Source organism: Pygocentrus nattereri, chromosome 5 (assembly GCF_015220715.1).
Source record: "Pygocentrus nattereri isolate fPygNat1 chromosome 5, fPygNat1.pri, whole genome shotgun sequence".
NCBI lineage: Eukaryota > Metazoa > Chordata > Actinopteri > Characiformes > Serrasalmidae > Pygocentrus > Pygocentrus nattereri.
The window spans coordinates 45,835,134-45,851,009 of record NC_051215.1 but is presented as its reverse complement, the minus strand read 5'-3'; the positions used below and the strand labels follow the sequence as shown (position 1 = coordinate 45,851,009).

General features: G+C 40.3%; 1 protein-coding gene and 1 pseudogene across 1 annotated transcript; one reads left to right on the top strand and one right to left on the bottom strand.

The window, feature by feature from the left end:
- Positions 1–921: 921 nt before the first annotated feature.
- Positions 922–1,040, bottom strand: LOC119263522 (annotated as a pseudogene).
- A 6,003-nt stretch (positions 1,041–7,043) lies between these two features.
- kifbp (kinesin family binding protein) lies at positions 7,044–12,690 on the top strand. Its single transcript, XM_017688924.2, has 7 exons — positions 7,044–7,536; positions 8,854–8,952; positions 10,138–10,217; positions 10,304–10,487; positions 10,740–10,833; positions 10,977–11,089; positions 11,272–12,690. Exons 1-7 carry the CDS (start codon positions 7,081–7,083, stop codon positions 12,148–12,150), a joined length of 1,905 nt encoding a protein of 634 aa, XP_017544413.1. The 5' UTR covers positions 7,044–7,080; the 3' UTR covers positions 12,151–12,690.
- Positions 12,691–15,876: the final 3,186 nt, after the last annotated feature.

Below are 15,876 nucleotides of genomic sequence, written 5' to 3'. Positions count from 1 at the left end.
GAGCACATCAGCCCGCTCTCTCCCACCTACAGAAACACTGAAGACACAGGGGACTAAAGCTGAAAAACCCACAATACTAGCGATCAAACTGATAGAGGAAATAGCAATGATTTGCTTAAACATTTCAGTGAATCTGTTCAAATAATCGTTTATATTTTTTACATTATTACATATTTTTTATGTTTTATGTTCACCAGGTATGTGTCAGTTACTTGTTATGCTTGTGACAAATTATGACCACGATTTTAATTTTGATTCCGCAAAAAACAACAAAGAAACTTAAATAATGAAAAACAGATATTTAGAGAAAAAGATAAAACTGTTCCATTAATTGGCACACTATAGTAAAAGTATCATCAGATGCTCTCACGGCTGAGAAAACCTCGTTCATTCAAATCACAAAAAAGTATTAGTGCACCCTCCAGTGTTGAGATGGTGAATGCAAAAGTCTTCTTTTCTGTTGTCATTCTCAAACAGACTGTCCCATAAATAAGTGATACTTTTTTAATCCCACAAACGGGGAAATTCCACCTCTGTATTTAACCCATCCGTGAAGTGAAACACCACATACACATGCCTGGAAGCAATTGGGGGTAGGTGTCTTGCTCAAGGACACCTCAGTCATGGACCGTCAGGCACTGGGGATCAAACCGGCAACCTTCCGGTCACAGGGCCAGTTCTCTAACCTAGAGCCCACAACTGCCCCCTGTAAGACACACATTCAAGAGAGAAGCACTGCAAACAAGTCTCTCTCAGTCATAAAGCAAGAGCAGGATAAATTTATCGCACTTTAACATGTTATGAAAGAACTGGGAGCAAGATATCTTTGTTACTGATGTTAACATCTGTCACTCAACAGAGCGTAAAAATGACAGAGTGGAAAACTGATAGCGTGCACTTCAAACCGAGGCAGAAAACAGAAGCGTACAGCACCTGGTATTCCCAGGCAGTCTCCCATCCAAGTACTAACCAGGCCCAACCCTGCTTAGCTTCCGAGATCAGACGAGATTGGGCGTTCTCAGAATAGTGTGGCCGTGAGCGAAAGCAGCACTGCAGACCACACTATTTATATAACGCGGAACCAAAAGCAGCTTTTAATTTACTGCCTGTCAAAAGTAGAAAGGCTCTGCTGCAAAAGATAACATTAACTGCTTGACTCATCAGAATAAAAGCTTGTAGTCCCCAGCCATCAATTTCTGGAAGACACTGTGTTATAGCTGAAAGAGTTTTATAAAATGCCAAAAGTGGTAAAAAAGTTGAACTGCGCTTAGAACCATGTTACTCCTTTATCTCTCTACACTGCCTGCCAATATCAAGATGTGGTTCACAAACAGGCAAGACATGTTAGCACTCAAATTACTCGAAACATCGAACGGCTCTGGGTTACAGGCTTACATCCCAAATGTGAGCCAAGACATATAGGCAGAACTGTGGTTTTGCACCCATTTCAGTTTATTATTATCTCTATTCTTACTATTAGACTATTATTATATTATAGGTTAGTTTTAACCACGCCTGCTAGATCAATGTAGTACATATACCTAAAATAAGAGATAAGACTAACTTTTATTAGACCCCTTGTTTGGACTCTTCTGTTTTCCATATTTGCACGGATGAAGGTTAGATTAAGATGCACTGACTCTGAATAAGTGTAGCACATGCCTCAGAGCACATCTGAATTCTGTCTGCACAAAGGAAAATGTGGCTTTTTTTCGGCTGACCCACTCTCAGCTCTCACAACACCGCAGAGCAACAACTTCTGCTTTAATAATAAGTGAAAGTAGAAAGTGTAGTTCATTCTGAAGCACAGCCGGTCTGCCAATTTCACAGCTGCAGCCCCCTGATTCAGAGCATATTACAGCCTTGTTTTGTTGGGCAGTCCTATAAATAACACACATTTTTTCTCTTTTAGAGGAAGTTTGTATGCAGATATATTAATAAACATGGTGACATCTTTGCAGAGAAAGAATGAACTCTACACCTGTACCCAGTGATGGCATTACACATGTTTTGCAGCAGTTTGAATTGGATTGGTAAATTTACACTGGCTAAAGATTTTACTAGAACTGTGTTAACAAAATGAGTAGGCTTACTGGTGGACTCATGCACTTCGGCTTACAACAGCTGCATTTCTGTCCTTACTAGAATGTACTGCAGTTCTGTGAAAAAGTATTCATACCTTTTAGATGTTTCAGATCATCCAACTAATTTTAATATAAGATAAAGACAACACAAGTAAACACAAAAGGCAGCTTTTAAATGATCATTCTATTTACAGGACACAGGTTAATTTAATACATAAATCACACATGGGAACAAAGTAATCGCTCTCCTAAACTAACTGGCTGTGCCACCCAACGTTGGCAGTAACAACTGCAATCAAACTGTGCAGTAACTTATGATGAGTCTGTAGCGTTGCTTCTTCTTTGCAGAATTGTTTTAATTCAGCTATACTGGTGGGTTTTCGTGCCTGTTTCAGGTCTTACCACAGCATATCAATATGATTCATGTCAGGACTTTGACTAATCCAATCCAAAACCTTCATTTTGTTTATTTTGGGCTTTTTTTAGGTGGACTTGTTGGGTGCTTCGGATCATTGTCATGCTGCACAGCATTTACATTGAGCCTTAGGTCTTGAACTGATGAGCGGAAATTCTTCTTCAGGATTTTCTGATAGAAAGCAGAATTCATGGTTCCATCAGTTACAACAAGTTGTCCAGTTTTTGCAGAAGCAAAACAGCCCCAGATCATCACACTACCACCATCATGTTTGACTTTTGGTATGATGCTCTTCTGGTGGAATGTAGTGTTAGCTTTATACCAGGTGTAACAGGATCCATGTCTTCCAATAAGTTTTACCTTTGTTCATAGAATATTGGCCCAAGAGTCTTGGGGATCATCTAGATGTTTTTTGGCAAATGCAAGATGAGCCTTTGTGTTCTTTTCGGTCACACATAGCTTGTGCCTTGCAGCTCTCCCATGGATGCTATTTTTGCCAGTCTCTTCCTCATGGTCTCTTATCTTGTACATGGATCTTAACTGAGGCGAGTGAGGCCTGCACTTCTTTAGATGTTTTCCTGGGTTCTTTTGTGACCTCCTGGATGAGCAATGGCTTTGTAACCCTTTCCACGCCTGTAGATTTCATTGACTTTAGCATTTGTATTTAAATCTCTTTAGAATGTGGCATCATGTGTTGTTTTGTTTCTAGCTTTCTAGCTAGAGTTTCTAGCTTGCTTCACACTACCAGACAAGTTATTTAAGAGATGTTTAGATTCAAGAGGTCTGGTACTAATCATGACTGGGTATGGCTACTGAACTTGAAACTAATGGTCAATTGAAGGGCCATTAGGTGGCAAAAACAAAATAAACATATCAGAGAGATAGCACAAACTTTAGGAGTGGCCAAATCAGCAATTTGATACATTATTAAAAAGAAGGAATACACTGGTGAGCTCAACAACACCAAAAGGCATGGAAGGTTAGTGAAGACAACCAAAGTCTTCACTGATTGCAGAAATATTTGTGGCGAAGAAAAACTCCTTCACAACATCTAATCGAGTCAAGGAAATTTTACAGGAGGTTGGCGTGTCATTTTCAAAGTCTATAGTCAAGTGATGCCTTCATGAATGTCAATACAGAAGGTTTAACTCAAGATACACACCACAGGTGGTAACACTCAAGAACAGATAGGCTAGATTAGTCTTTGAAAATATCTAAAAATGTTCTGGAGACACATTCTTTGGATAGATGAGAACAAGACAGGAGAAGTATAGAGAATGAACGAATAGGCTCATGATCTAAAGCACACCACCTCCACATCATCTGTGAAACATGGTGGAGGTAGTGTTATGACATGGGCATGTATGGCTGCCAGTGGAACTGGGTCACTGGTGTTGAAGGTGATTACAGACAGAAGTAGCAAGATGAATTCTAAAGTGTATAGAGCTATACTTTCTGCTCAGATTCAATCAAATGCAAAACTGATAGGACAGCGCTTCACAGCATTGATAAATAATGACCCAAAACATATCACAAAAACAACCCAAGAGCTTCATGAGGTAAAGAAATGGGATGTTCTTAAATGGCTGAGTCAGTCACCTAACCTCAACCAAACATGATTTTCACTTACTGAGGACAAAACCAAAGGCAGAAAGACCTACAAACAAGCAGCAACTGAAGGGGGCTGCAGTGAAGGCCTGGCAAAGCACCTCAAGGGAGGCATTTGGTGATTTCCACAGGTTCCAGACACTGACTGTCATTGACTATAAAGGACTTTCATCCAAGTATTGAAAATAATCCTTGTATTTAGTATTACGTTAGTTTGTCCAATTACTTTTTAACCTTGTGAAAATGAAGGGACTATGTAAAAAATGGCTGTAATTCCTAAATGGTTAATGCAATAGTCTTATTAAGCTCCCTGAATCTACACTTCAGCCACATCTTGACTGCTTCATTTCAAATCCATCTTAGTGGTGCACAGAGGCAGATTATAAAAATTATGTCCAAATACTTATGAATATGTGTGTATGTCTAAAAATTATTTACATAATAAGCAACTTATAGAGCTTTTTCGATACATCGGCATAAGCCCTATACTTAAACAGGCCCCATACCTCAAATAAAATGTGAAAGCTCAAAAGTGAGAAATACAATACAAGCAATACAAATGCTGTCAGCAGCATAATACAATCAAATTAAACAAAGGATCAGCTAAAGATTAATTGCCAAAATGTATCTGTAAAACATGCATTCCTCTTTACGTTTACATTTGAACTTTCTGGTGTTCTCTAATAAGAATAATTACATTTTAATTATCATTTGGACACAATTCTTACATAGTCCCATTAAGCACAAATATGAGCTTTTGGAAGTACATTTTTATTCAGATAAATCTACGTACAAAGCATCTAAATATTTGTGGGAATTGTACCTCAGTACCAGTTTATCAAATGGCAAATTATAACCGCAGTACTGAATTTGAATTTTAAACACGGTAATGCATTTTTATGTGTACCTTTAATTATATGCTATGATTGTATGTATCTATGTGTGTGTATATATATATATATATATATATATATATATATATATATATATACATACATACATACAATCACAGAACTTGCAGAGAGGAGAATTACCACTCAGCAATCTCTGTCGGTTTTCTCAAACGCTAGAGGGCGCTCCCGAGCGAGTCCAAAATGAGTGGGTTGATATGCAGCATTTGAGCAAAATCATAGTTTAGAAAAGCTTAAACATTTTGAATGTAAAATAATGAAATAATTTCCTGAATATAGAACAGCATAAAACATTTGAACACCGCTGTTATATTTGTAAGAGCTTTTAAACTCGAGTTATAGGAGTTTAAAACGGCGCGTCGTGTACGTCCATGACGTCAGTGAGCGAGAACAGCCAATGAGCTGCTCCGCTCGCCAATCAATCATCCCGCTCTAGCAGTAAAGCCCGCCTCCTGCTGCCCAAAACCCGTTGGCTGTAGAATAAAGGAAACACACAGGCGAGTTTTCTTTGTTTTTTAGTGAAATACATCCTTCTGCTTTCTAAAGTTAAAGAAACGTTCTGGGTAAAAGATTAGAAACTATTTTAAACCTCGTTTTTAGCCGTTGAGCTCCATACACTCCCATTCATTGAGGACTCACTCGCGGGCGCCCTCTGCTGTTTAATAGTCCTGTTTTTGATATAACAGGAGGAATAGGGAGTGGCCCAGGCTCCTCATAAACCGCCTCTGGTGGGGTCTTATTCCTACACCTTTTTTTTTACTTTATTGACCTGGAGGCGGCGGAGATGAAGATGCTGAGATTTTCGTTGGGAGTGACAAGGATGGACAAGATTAGAAATGAACGGATCAGAGGGACAGTGAAGGTGGAGCCGTTTGGAGATAAAGCCAGAGAGGCCAGGTTGAGATGGTTTGGACGTGTTGAGGAGGAATAGTGGATATATTGGGCAAAGAATGTTGGTGATGGAGCTGCCGGGTAGAAGGAGAAGAGGTAGACCACAGAGAAGGTTTATGGATGTAGTGAAGGTGGACATGGAGAAAGCCGAAAGAAGAAGAAGAAGAAGAAGATTGTACACAGAACATGCAATCATACAAATATGTGCAATTTAAAAACAAAAAGGTGCAATTTAAAAGAGCACTGCAAGCAAAGGAAAAGAGAAAAGGATGGGTGCAACCAAAGAATGAAAAGAATAAGGTGCACTACACCTGCTGCACCCTTATACTGTCTCTGTCCACTACACCTGCTGCACCCTTATACTGTCTCTGTCCACTACACCTGCTGCACCCTCATACTGTCTCTGTCCACTACACCTGCTGCACCCTTATACTGTCTCTGTCCACTACACCTGCTGCACCCTCATACTGTCTCTGTCCACTACACCTGCTGCACCCTCATACTGTCTCTGTCCACTACACCTGCTGCACCCTCATACTGCCTCTGTCCACTATACCTGCTGCACCCTTATACTGTCTCTGTCCACTACACCTGCTGCACCCTCATACTGTCTCTGTCCACTATACCTGCTGCACCCTCACACTGTCTCTGTCCACTATACCTGCTGCACCCTTATACCGTCTTTGTCCACTACATCTGCTGCACCCTCACACTGTCTGTCCACTAAAACATTGATGGTCCAGCTAGTTCAGCAGACGACATACAGAGCCGATGAAGACCAGCATTAATTACAATTCCGTACATTAATTAAGATGGCCAGTCAAAGGCCCAGTCGGCTGTGTATTTTTTTTAGATATATCTAAATATAATTATTTGGCCAGTTTATTAGGTGCGTTCACTCTTTTATCCATTCCTCGTTTTCGGCCCGGCCAGTTTATTTTTGTTCCAACTTCTTGCACAAAAAAAAAAATATTAATGATAGTTAACCGGTTGCTTATTAAATGCAAAATAAAATCATATATCTGTTATATATGATCTTTCTCTCGCACACATACTGGGCTTTTTCAGAACCGGGTTACACCGTCCGCTTTGGGCTCGTCTCCGCAGGACCTGGTCGCGCGTTTCTCTCGCGAGATCTGGCAACACGGGCTCGGGCGTAAGCGAAAACAACATGGCATCCGTCAACAGTCGAGAGTGGAGGGCGGTGTGTGAGAAATTTCTTCGCTCGCAAGAGCTTTCCGAAAAAGAGTCTAGAAAAGACCCGGAGAACGACCCTTTCCGCTCGAAGTACGAAGCGAGGGAGCTGCTGAAGGAGATTTACTGCTTTCTGAAGAATGTCGACGCAGATGAGAGTGAGGAGGAGGAGGAGGAGGGAGAAGAAGAGGACGGCCAGTGTGAGCAGAGCGAGTCCGAGGGAGGGGAGGCTGCAGGCGGGAGAACCCACCCGGGAGACTCCCGGGCCGGCCTCAGAGCAGCCAAGCTCGGGGTGGTTGAGTACTATTTGGGCGTGAACCACATTGAAACAGAGGAGCTTTCCGCGGGCGAGGAGCATCTGATGAGCTGCGTGAAGCTGCTGGAGAAGTGTGCAGTGACTCGGGAGAACGTCTCCCTCTGCATCCAGGCCAGGGTAAACCCCCCAGCAGGTCCACAGACCATTAACAGCTGGTTCGGAAAGAAAATAAGACAAACTAAGGCAGAAGTAAATCAGATATGACATATGAGAAGGGCCTGATGTGAAAGGAGCCAGAGAGATGACTGTGAATGTTCAGGGTGTGAGGAAACCTCAGATCAACCCATTGTTTAAGGAATGATATGAACGTTTGTTCAGTTGTGCATTATGGTACAGACAGTGGTGGACAGTAACTAAGTACATGTAATTAGTTTCTGTACTTAAGTAGTTTTTTCGTGTATGCGTACTTTACTTTAGTTTTTCCATTATTGGGCGACTTTTTACTTTCACTCCACTACATTTCAGAGTCTAATATCTGACTTTTCACTCCACTACATTCTGAGAAATCTGTCCTTTTGGTTTCTGTGTGTATAAAAACGTAACATGTCAAAACATAAGCGCAAAGCCAGAGCACCAGTCAGGGCACAGCGGTCACTTTGTTCTGAACTTGTTTTGACCTGTTGGTCATACTGACCCAGTGCATCACACGGTTCAACGTCAGCGCAGCAGCGTCAAATTTGGGAGCACATGCGTCACCTAAATGATGAACTAACCTAACTTTGTGTAAATAGATCACAATATAGAAATATGTCCACATACGCAGTCGTGACTGGCCTGTTTCTTTTTTTCTGAATTCATACAAACACTTTCATTTTATAGTAAATCAGTTTGGGCTGGTTTATGTTTATGAACAGACGCCTACAGATCAACATAGTAAAGGAGCTCATCTGTGATCCTGAGTTTAAAGCCAGTTTTTATTCAGCTTGTAACTGATTTACAAAGTAATCTTAAACTGAAACTTTGCTTGTGTGTAAAAAGTGATTTCAGAGCCACTCGGTTCTCCCTGATGGAAACTGTTTACCTTCAGTGTTTTGTGCTTCTGATCATTTTAATAGACGTCAGCGTCACTAAGAACGTCATTAATATTAAAAGACTGGTTTACCAAGAGAGACGCTGGAGGACTTTCACCTGAAATGAGTTCATGAAGCCAGTCTGGTTATAAAAATGATAACAGGACATCAGAGCCAGAATTACTCTTTTAGTACTTTTACTTTATACTTAAGTACATTTGAAGGCAAATACTTTAGTACTTTTACTCAAGTTAGGTCTAGAGTAAGGACTTCTACTTTTACTGGAGTAATATTTTACTTTGGGTGCCTCTACTTTAACTCAAGTACATGATTTGCGTGCCTCGTCCACCTCTGAGTACAGAGTGAAGTTGTAGGCCGCAGTAACGTCTCTAAAAGTGATGCCTGTTGGGCTTTTGTTTCACAGAACCAGCTTGGGATCCTGTGGGCTGGACGAGATGAAACTGAGAAAGCTCAAGGCTTCTTGGAGACCGCCAAATCCATTTATGTTCGCTACATGAAGGAGGTAACACTAAAACCTAAAAACCTGTCTTTTGTTGGACTCTTTAACAGATCCATTAGCATGCATGTTCACACGTGTTCAGACACCCCTTTTAATTAGTTTGTTAGATTACTTGGTTACTTTAAGTTGCACCTTTTGCTGGCATAGATGTTCAGTTGCACACTTCGAGCTTGTGTAATCTCCAGAGAGAAGCATTGCCAATAATGGGAAGCTCTGGAGCTGCCATATATGAGCCTGAAGTCTCAGTGCCCACTGTTGAGCATCAGCTAGTGGGGAATAAACTCCCCGGCATTGGGATGTGGTGCGACTCCTCCACAACTACACTTAGGTGGAGACCATCCAGTACCTGTGATATGAGCTAGAGTGACGTATGAGATCCAGAACTAATCATCCAACATCAGTAATGATCTCACTTATGGCTCAATGCAGCCAAATCCCTGTGAGTAAAACAAGTAGGGTTCAAATGTCTAGTGTAGAGCCTTCTCAGAAGAGTAGAGACTGGTACTACAGTGAAGTGGGGAGAAACTCTCTATGCATACCTTTGATTTCAGAAGAAATGTTGGATGAACAAGTGTCTGCAAACTTTTGGCCACATAGTGAACGCTGGCTAACCTCTGCTTGCCTTTGTTCTGTTTATGTGAAGTATTGCAGTGCCGACACTGGGTGGCATTATAGGAAAGTATTTTAGTGCAGTACAATAATAATAATGAAGAATAATCCTCTTTATTTACAGGGCACTTTTAAAAAAGTGCTTTACAGACAGGTGATGAAGCTTAACAAGAATAACTTATAATTTGTTGTTTCATTTATAGTCATATAAGAGAAATAAATATATTTAGCTTGCTGCTCTACAGATGCTCTTTTTGGCTTTCACACACAAGACGGGTATTCTTCCTAACTGAAAGTTATGAGTGTTAAAGATCATTTGTTGTGGATTGTGTGTTAGGGTAATGACTCTCTGCTGACATTAAGCCAATCTCAATAAGATAACAGAGGCTACTTTTTGAAATAAAGATTAAAGGCTGCTACAAGGAAGGTGTGTAGGCTTTATAACTTGATGCATTTATCTACATCACTTTACAGTAAATGCCACAGAAATAGTAAGTGCTTCTTGTTAGAAATGTTTTTTTTAAATATTTTTTTAAAGTGTCTTTAAATGTGTTAAATTCAGCCTGCTTAACATTCCAGGATGGTCAGCCACCACTGGATTTGGTGGATTTCTTTGTGGTGGAGCAAGAGGCACCATCCCAGCAAGAGAGAATGAGGAGGTGATATGCTGATCATGACCATTTGCCATCATACTGCTAAAGTATTTGCAGTGCTTTGTTTTTAGTGTGTCTGTCTCTTTTTACAGATTTGAAATGGTGTACACCCACACCCTTTACTACCTGGCTCAAGTTTATAAAAATCTGGAGCAGTATGAGAAAGCTGGACAGTACTGTCACAGTACACTGCAAAGACAGCTGAAATTCAGCCAGTTTGTGCCGCTTGAGTGGGCCATCAATGCTGCTGCACTGTCACAATACTATATCACAAAGGTAGGGGCTCTCAGTGTGAACACTGAGCTAGTGCTCAAAATGTGTTGAAATAGCTTGCTGTTGCTATCAGCTCTCTCCCTCTACACCTCGTCTCCTCCCAGTCTATTTTGTGTAGGTAGCTTGTTTTCTGCTTTGTCCTCATAGCAAAGTATATTCAGTATCAGACACTTAATGCACTCGAAACAGTTTATCCTTTCATCCACACCAAATCCTTAATTGCCATAATTACGTTGTTTTTCTGCTGTCTTTCAGACACGATACATGGAGGCACGGCACTGCTTGGCTGCAGCTAATGTTATTGCTGGCCTTGCTGGAGAAGTCCCTTCAGAAGCTGCTGCCAAAGAAAGTACGTTTGTGTGTTTTGCCTGAGCCTTGCACATTTTCATTTTTCAAGTTATTTTTTTTTTTTCCCTGATTTTTTTTTTTTGTTTCCTATATGGAGCATGTGTCATTATATAGTCTTTACAAGTGGACGTATTTCATTTGCAGGTGAAGTTGAATACGAAAAGCGTGAACAACTGCGTCAGAAAAGAGCTGAAATTGCCAGATGCTGGATCAAATATTGTCGAAATCTCTTAGAGGATGCCAAAAAACTTCTGGAGGTAAGTTTTCTCTCGCTGTCTGTTGTTGTTGTTGTCTTTTTTCTCACCTCTTTTTATCAGCCTTTAAAGTGCCCTCGCATATTTTAAGGGCATGTCCATACTCACATCTCGGGGGTAAGTGTGCCTTTGACTTGTGAGGGCTAATATAGATTAATCAAAAAGATTTTTTCTGACCTTTTCAGGACAACATTGGAGAACTAGACCTAGATCGTCAGGAAGAGATGCTGAGAGCACGCCGTGATGAGGAAGAGGAAAAAGAGAGAGGACGGAAGAGCGCTGTCCTCTTCGATTCCAGTGACACCTTCGACTCGATTTGCAGACAGGAAGAGAAAGTGAGCTCTGTGCTCCCCCTGATTTTCGAAGAAGCCTCTGCTATCTTCCTGGTGGGTCAGGGCTATGTGGCCCAGGCCAAGGAGTATTTCGAGATGGATGGTCATGTAACAGATCACATTGAGATCCTTCAGGACCACAGCGCGCTCTTCAAGGTGTTGGCCTTTTTTGAGGAGCGCTTGGAGCGCCGCTGCAAGATGCACAAGCGGCGTGTTGATATCCTGGAGCCGATCTGCAAGGATTTGAACCCTCAGTACTACCTGCTGATCTGTCGACAGCTGCAGTTCGAACTTGCCGAAACCTTTAACGAAATGATGGACTTGAAGCTGGGGGTGGCTGATAAGCAGGATCAGCCGGATGCACACACCATCAAGAAGTTAAACCACTTGTGTACCTCATCCATCAAGTACTACCAGATGTTCCTGGACTCCATCCGTTCACCAGAAGGCAAGTTCCCCGAGAAGTTGGAGGATGATCTGCTGAGACCAGCGTTAGCGGCCAAGTTTCGTGTCGCTCGGCTACAGTCCAAGATCATCACCACAAACCTGAATGCTCAGCTGGAGAATCTCAACCACTCACTTGATTCTTACAACTTTGTTGTGCAGTATTGTGAGGAGAACCCAGAAGCCAAGAAAGCAGTGGAAACTGAGCTGGAGCTCAGTGAAGAGATGGTGTCTCTTCTACCGATGAAGATCAATAGAATAAAATCCAAACTAGCATCCTCCAACTGATGTGCAGTAGTGATGCTTGACGTAAGTATGACTGTTATAATTAGGGCTGCACAATATGGACCTTGATTCATCAAAACCTGCTTATCTGGAGCTGCGATTGGTGAACTCTCAGGAACAGACGTCATGATTAGAGACTAATTTATTGCAGCCTTCTGCATTTCAGTATTGCAGAGGTTAATATTGAATAAGGAAACACTACATTGTGCAGCCTTAATTATAATATGTTCTTGACAGCTGACATAGAAACAGAACTAAATCTACTTCACTCTGCCATATCACTACCACAGATCACTTCACATTCTCCATGTGAAAGACACCCCAACATCCCAGCCTTATTCACTTATTCTTGTGCAAACCTGCGACCAGATTAGCTCTCAGAAGCTTTTGCTGTACTGTCTAAAGTCCTTGCTAAACTGCATGAAGCAAAAATCACTAATTTATTTCAAAGTGCAATGCCTTGTGATGTACTTGTCTCAGTTAAAGATATAAATAAAATGTAACAATAAATGTACTTCGCCTCCAATAAAATGCTTTTCTTTACTTTGTCGTTTTCATTCTAATCTGCTCATTTCAGGCTGGTACCATAATTAGAATGGAATGCTCTTCATCCTGAAATCATACCTGAATCCAAAGGCTAAATGCGAACACCACAACACCAACATCTCATTTGAATGGCCGCAACAAATTCCCAGTCAAGACTAACTGAAAACAGAAAACAGGTCTAAAAATAGGTAAAAATAGGAAACACTGCTTTTATTTAGTTATTCATTTTTAAGGGCTATTCATTCATGCATTGATTTGTACCAAGTATTTGAGCCGCCTTCATCAGCGGGCAAGTCCCTAATGAATTCTTGATGTGTCTAGCGAATTTGTCAAGTTAACCAAATGTCATATAACTACATTACCGTTTACAGAAAATGTTATTTTGGAAAATGGTTTGCTGCAGATATCACGTTTCCTTCTTTTCACCATAAAAACCAGCATAATATGTCACCCGGTCCCCTAACTCCTATCGACAGCTGTATAATGAATCATGATTGATTTTTTAAAAACTTTGTTCTGATTAATTTTGTAAAGTGGTGCCTAATTGCTGAGATGGATGAGCACGGAGAGAGAAAAAGACATGAAAGATGTGCTGGTACGTTCAGCTTCATGTGCATCAAACTGTTTGCTTTGGTAGGAAGAATACGTTTTGCCTAAATAACGATTTTGACAGGTTTCTTTTTCCAATCTATTGTTAAAATACTGAAAAGTCTTGAAATAATATAAAACTCTTAAAATGCTAAATGTTCTGCCACACAGATGGTTCAAGTGCCTGAACAGTTTAAGTGCCATTAAGTGCTGGTTTGTGATTTTGTGTACCTCAACTACATGATTAGTCTTTAATGTTACTGCAAGCTGACAAAGAGCTTGTACTGAAGCCAGTTTAGGAAGTGCGTTGTCCTCAGACATTTGACGAACAGTGAGTACCCTACAGGTGACCCTTTGGATGTATTCAGTATAACAGTACAAAAAGGCAGTATTCATATGATTTAGAAGAATAATTTAAAAAGTGCAATTTGACGGTGGGTCCTATAAACAGCAAACATTGGTTGGTTTACATGAATATTATAATTAAATACTTTTCTGTCATTGTCATACTGCTGATACTCAAAAGCATGTAAAACTGCCAACCTCCCCCCTCAAAGCACAAAACATAAAGCAATAAAACACATGAACAGCATGCATACAACTCACTGAAAGCACGACCAGCTTTAACGGTAGTAACATCTATTAACTGCTTTGGGGTTCTAAGACACTTAACTCCACCCTAAAATAAGATGTCATGTTAAGAATGGCCGCAAACACTGAAATGGCTTTTACTGAGTTGTTGTTCTTGCTATCTGGCTGAATTATGATCTTCAGCGTTGTGGTGAAGTGCTGTTGTACCTGGCTGATTGCTAATGGGGGAGCTGTGTCTCTGTCTCGTTTCTAACTGCTAATTTCCTTTCTGTAGACTGGACTGTTACACAGTGTTTAGGGGCCTGTCTCTTCTCCTGCACAGACATGCCCTATCAGGCTGCTATTACTCACATGTTGTTCCATGTAACCAATAGTTTGTTGTTTAGCATTATGCAGTTATTTTGGATTCTGTGTTCTGTTATCTTCCAGATAGTTCAGGCATTTTATTCCCAGTAGTTTCCAGCCCAGCTGATCTTCCGACTGACTTGCTGGAAAGTACCAGAAGGTCCAGTGATTGCAGATTTCGTCTACTTAACATTAAATGAAAGTCATTAAGCCTCCTGACAGTGTCCCTTCTGCTGTGGGACATGTTCTGGTAAAATGACCTTGGATACCCCTTTCTGTGAATGGGTTAGAAAGCTTCAGCGGTTGGCGTTGAGATGACTAATGTCTATATTTGTTTCATACCTTCTATCTCACTGGAATGTGTGTAGGTGTGGTCAGGAGCGTCCCTCATTTACTCCTCTAAAATGTGCATGGCAGCTGATCTTTTTCAGAATTGTGGTCAAAGATCATGCAATGGTGGAAAGTTTTACAGGAATTCTTCCAGGAATATCTCACTGCTTGTGGCTGTTTGGAATAGTGCACGCGATAACAAGAGCGCTGTACTCATGTTGCGCTATATGCTAGAAAAGGGAAATATCTGTGGACGGTTAAGCCACAGATTACAGCCTGATTTCTTCACCCTTCCTTCTTTGATTATCACGAAAAAACATCATGTGTTGATTTTGTTTACTATGAGTAATGTTTAAGGCACGTCACAAGATGCATCGCTATACGTTTCTCTTTCTTTAAGGTTTTCCATCAAGTTGGAAAGAGCAAAATGTGCCAGTGAAACAATCCTGCCACACTGGATCATGTGCAAAAGTCTAGTTTTAATTTGCCATTTGTGACAAACTTTTACAGAAGGAAAATAGACAAAATTAAATTAGATTATTAAAATTCATTATGATTAATTTTATAATATGGTAAGGAAATTGATATTCAGCTTCTTGTTACTATGCAGCTTACGGAGTTATTGTTTTCTGTTTTTGCTGTTTACAGGCTCCCTGTGTTTGGTCTAAACTCCAATTCTGTTTTCACTTTTTTGAGTAATTTAATTGGTGTTGGTTTACAGTCAGAGTTTAATAAAAGTACATTTCAGACTTTTAACTGACTTGGACTTTAGACTAAAATCACATTACTTTAAGTCACTATATTCCTTAAAAAAAAAGATTGAACATTTCATTTTGTCACTATCAAAACGCTTAGAACACTATCAAAACAGAACACTGTCAAAACAGTACACTATGAAACAGAACACTATCAAAACAGAACACTATCAAAACAGAACACTGTCAAAGCAGAACACTGTCAAAACGGTTAGAACACTATCAAAACAGAACAGTATCAAAACAGTTAGAACACTATCAAAACAGAACACTATCAAAACAGTTAGAACACTATCAAAACAGAACACTGTCAAAACAGAACACTATGAAACAGAAAACTATCAAAACAGAACACTGTCAAAACGGTTAGAACACTATCAAAATGATTAGATCACTATCAAAACAGAACACTATCAAAACGGTTAGAACACTATCAAAACAGTTAGAAAACTATCAAAACAGAACACTATCAAAACAGTTAGAATACTATCAAAACAGAACACTGTCAAAACAGAACACTGTCAAAGCAGAACACTATGAAACAGAACACTATCAAAACGGTTAGAACACTATC

Coding starts and splice junctions, on each gene's coding strand:
- kifbp (XM_017688924.2), top strand. CDS start 7,081: ATGGCATCCGTCAACAGTCGAGAGTGGAGGGCGGTGTGTGAGAAATTT. Junction 10,834..10,976: donor AGAAGCTGCTGCCAAAGAAA/GTACGTTTGTGT, acceptor TTTCATTTGCAG/GTGAAGTTGAATACGAAAAG. Junction 11,090..11,271: donor ATGCCAAAAAACTTCTGGAG/GTAAGTTTTCTC, acceptor TGACCTTTTCAG/GACAACATTGGAGAACTAGA.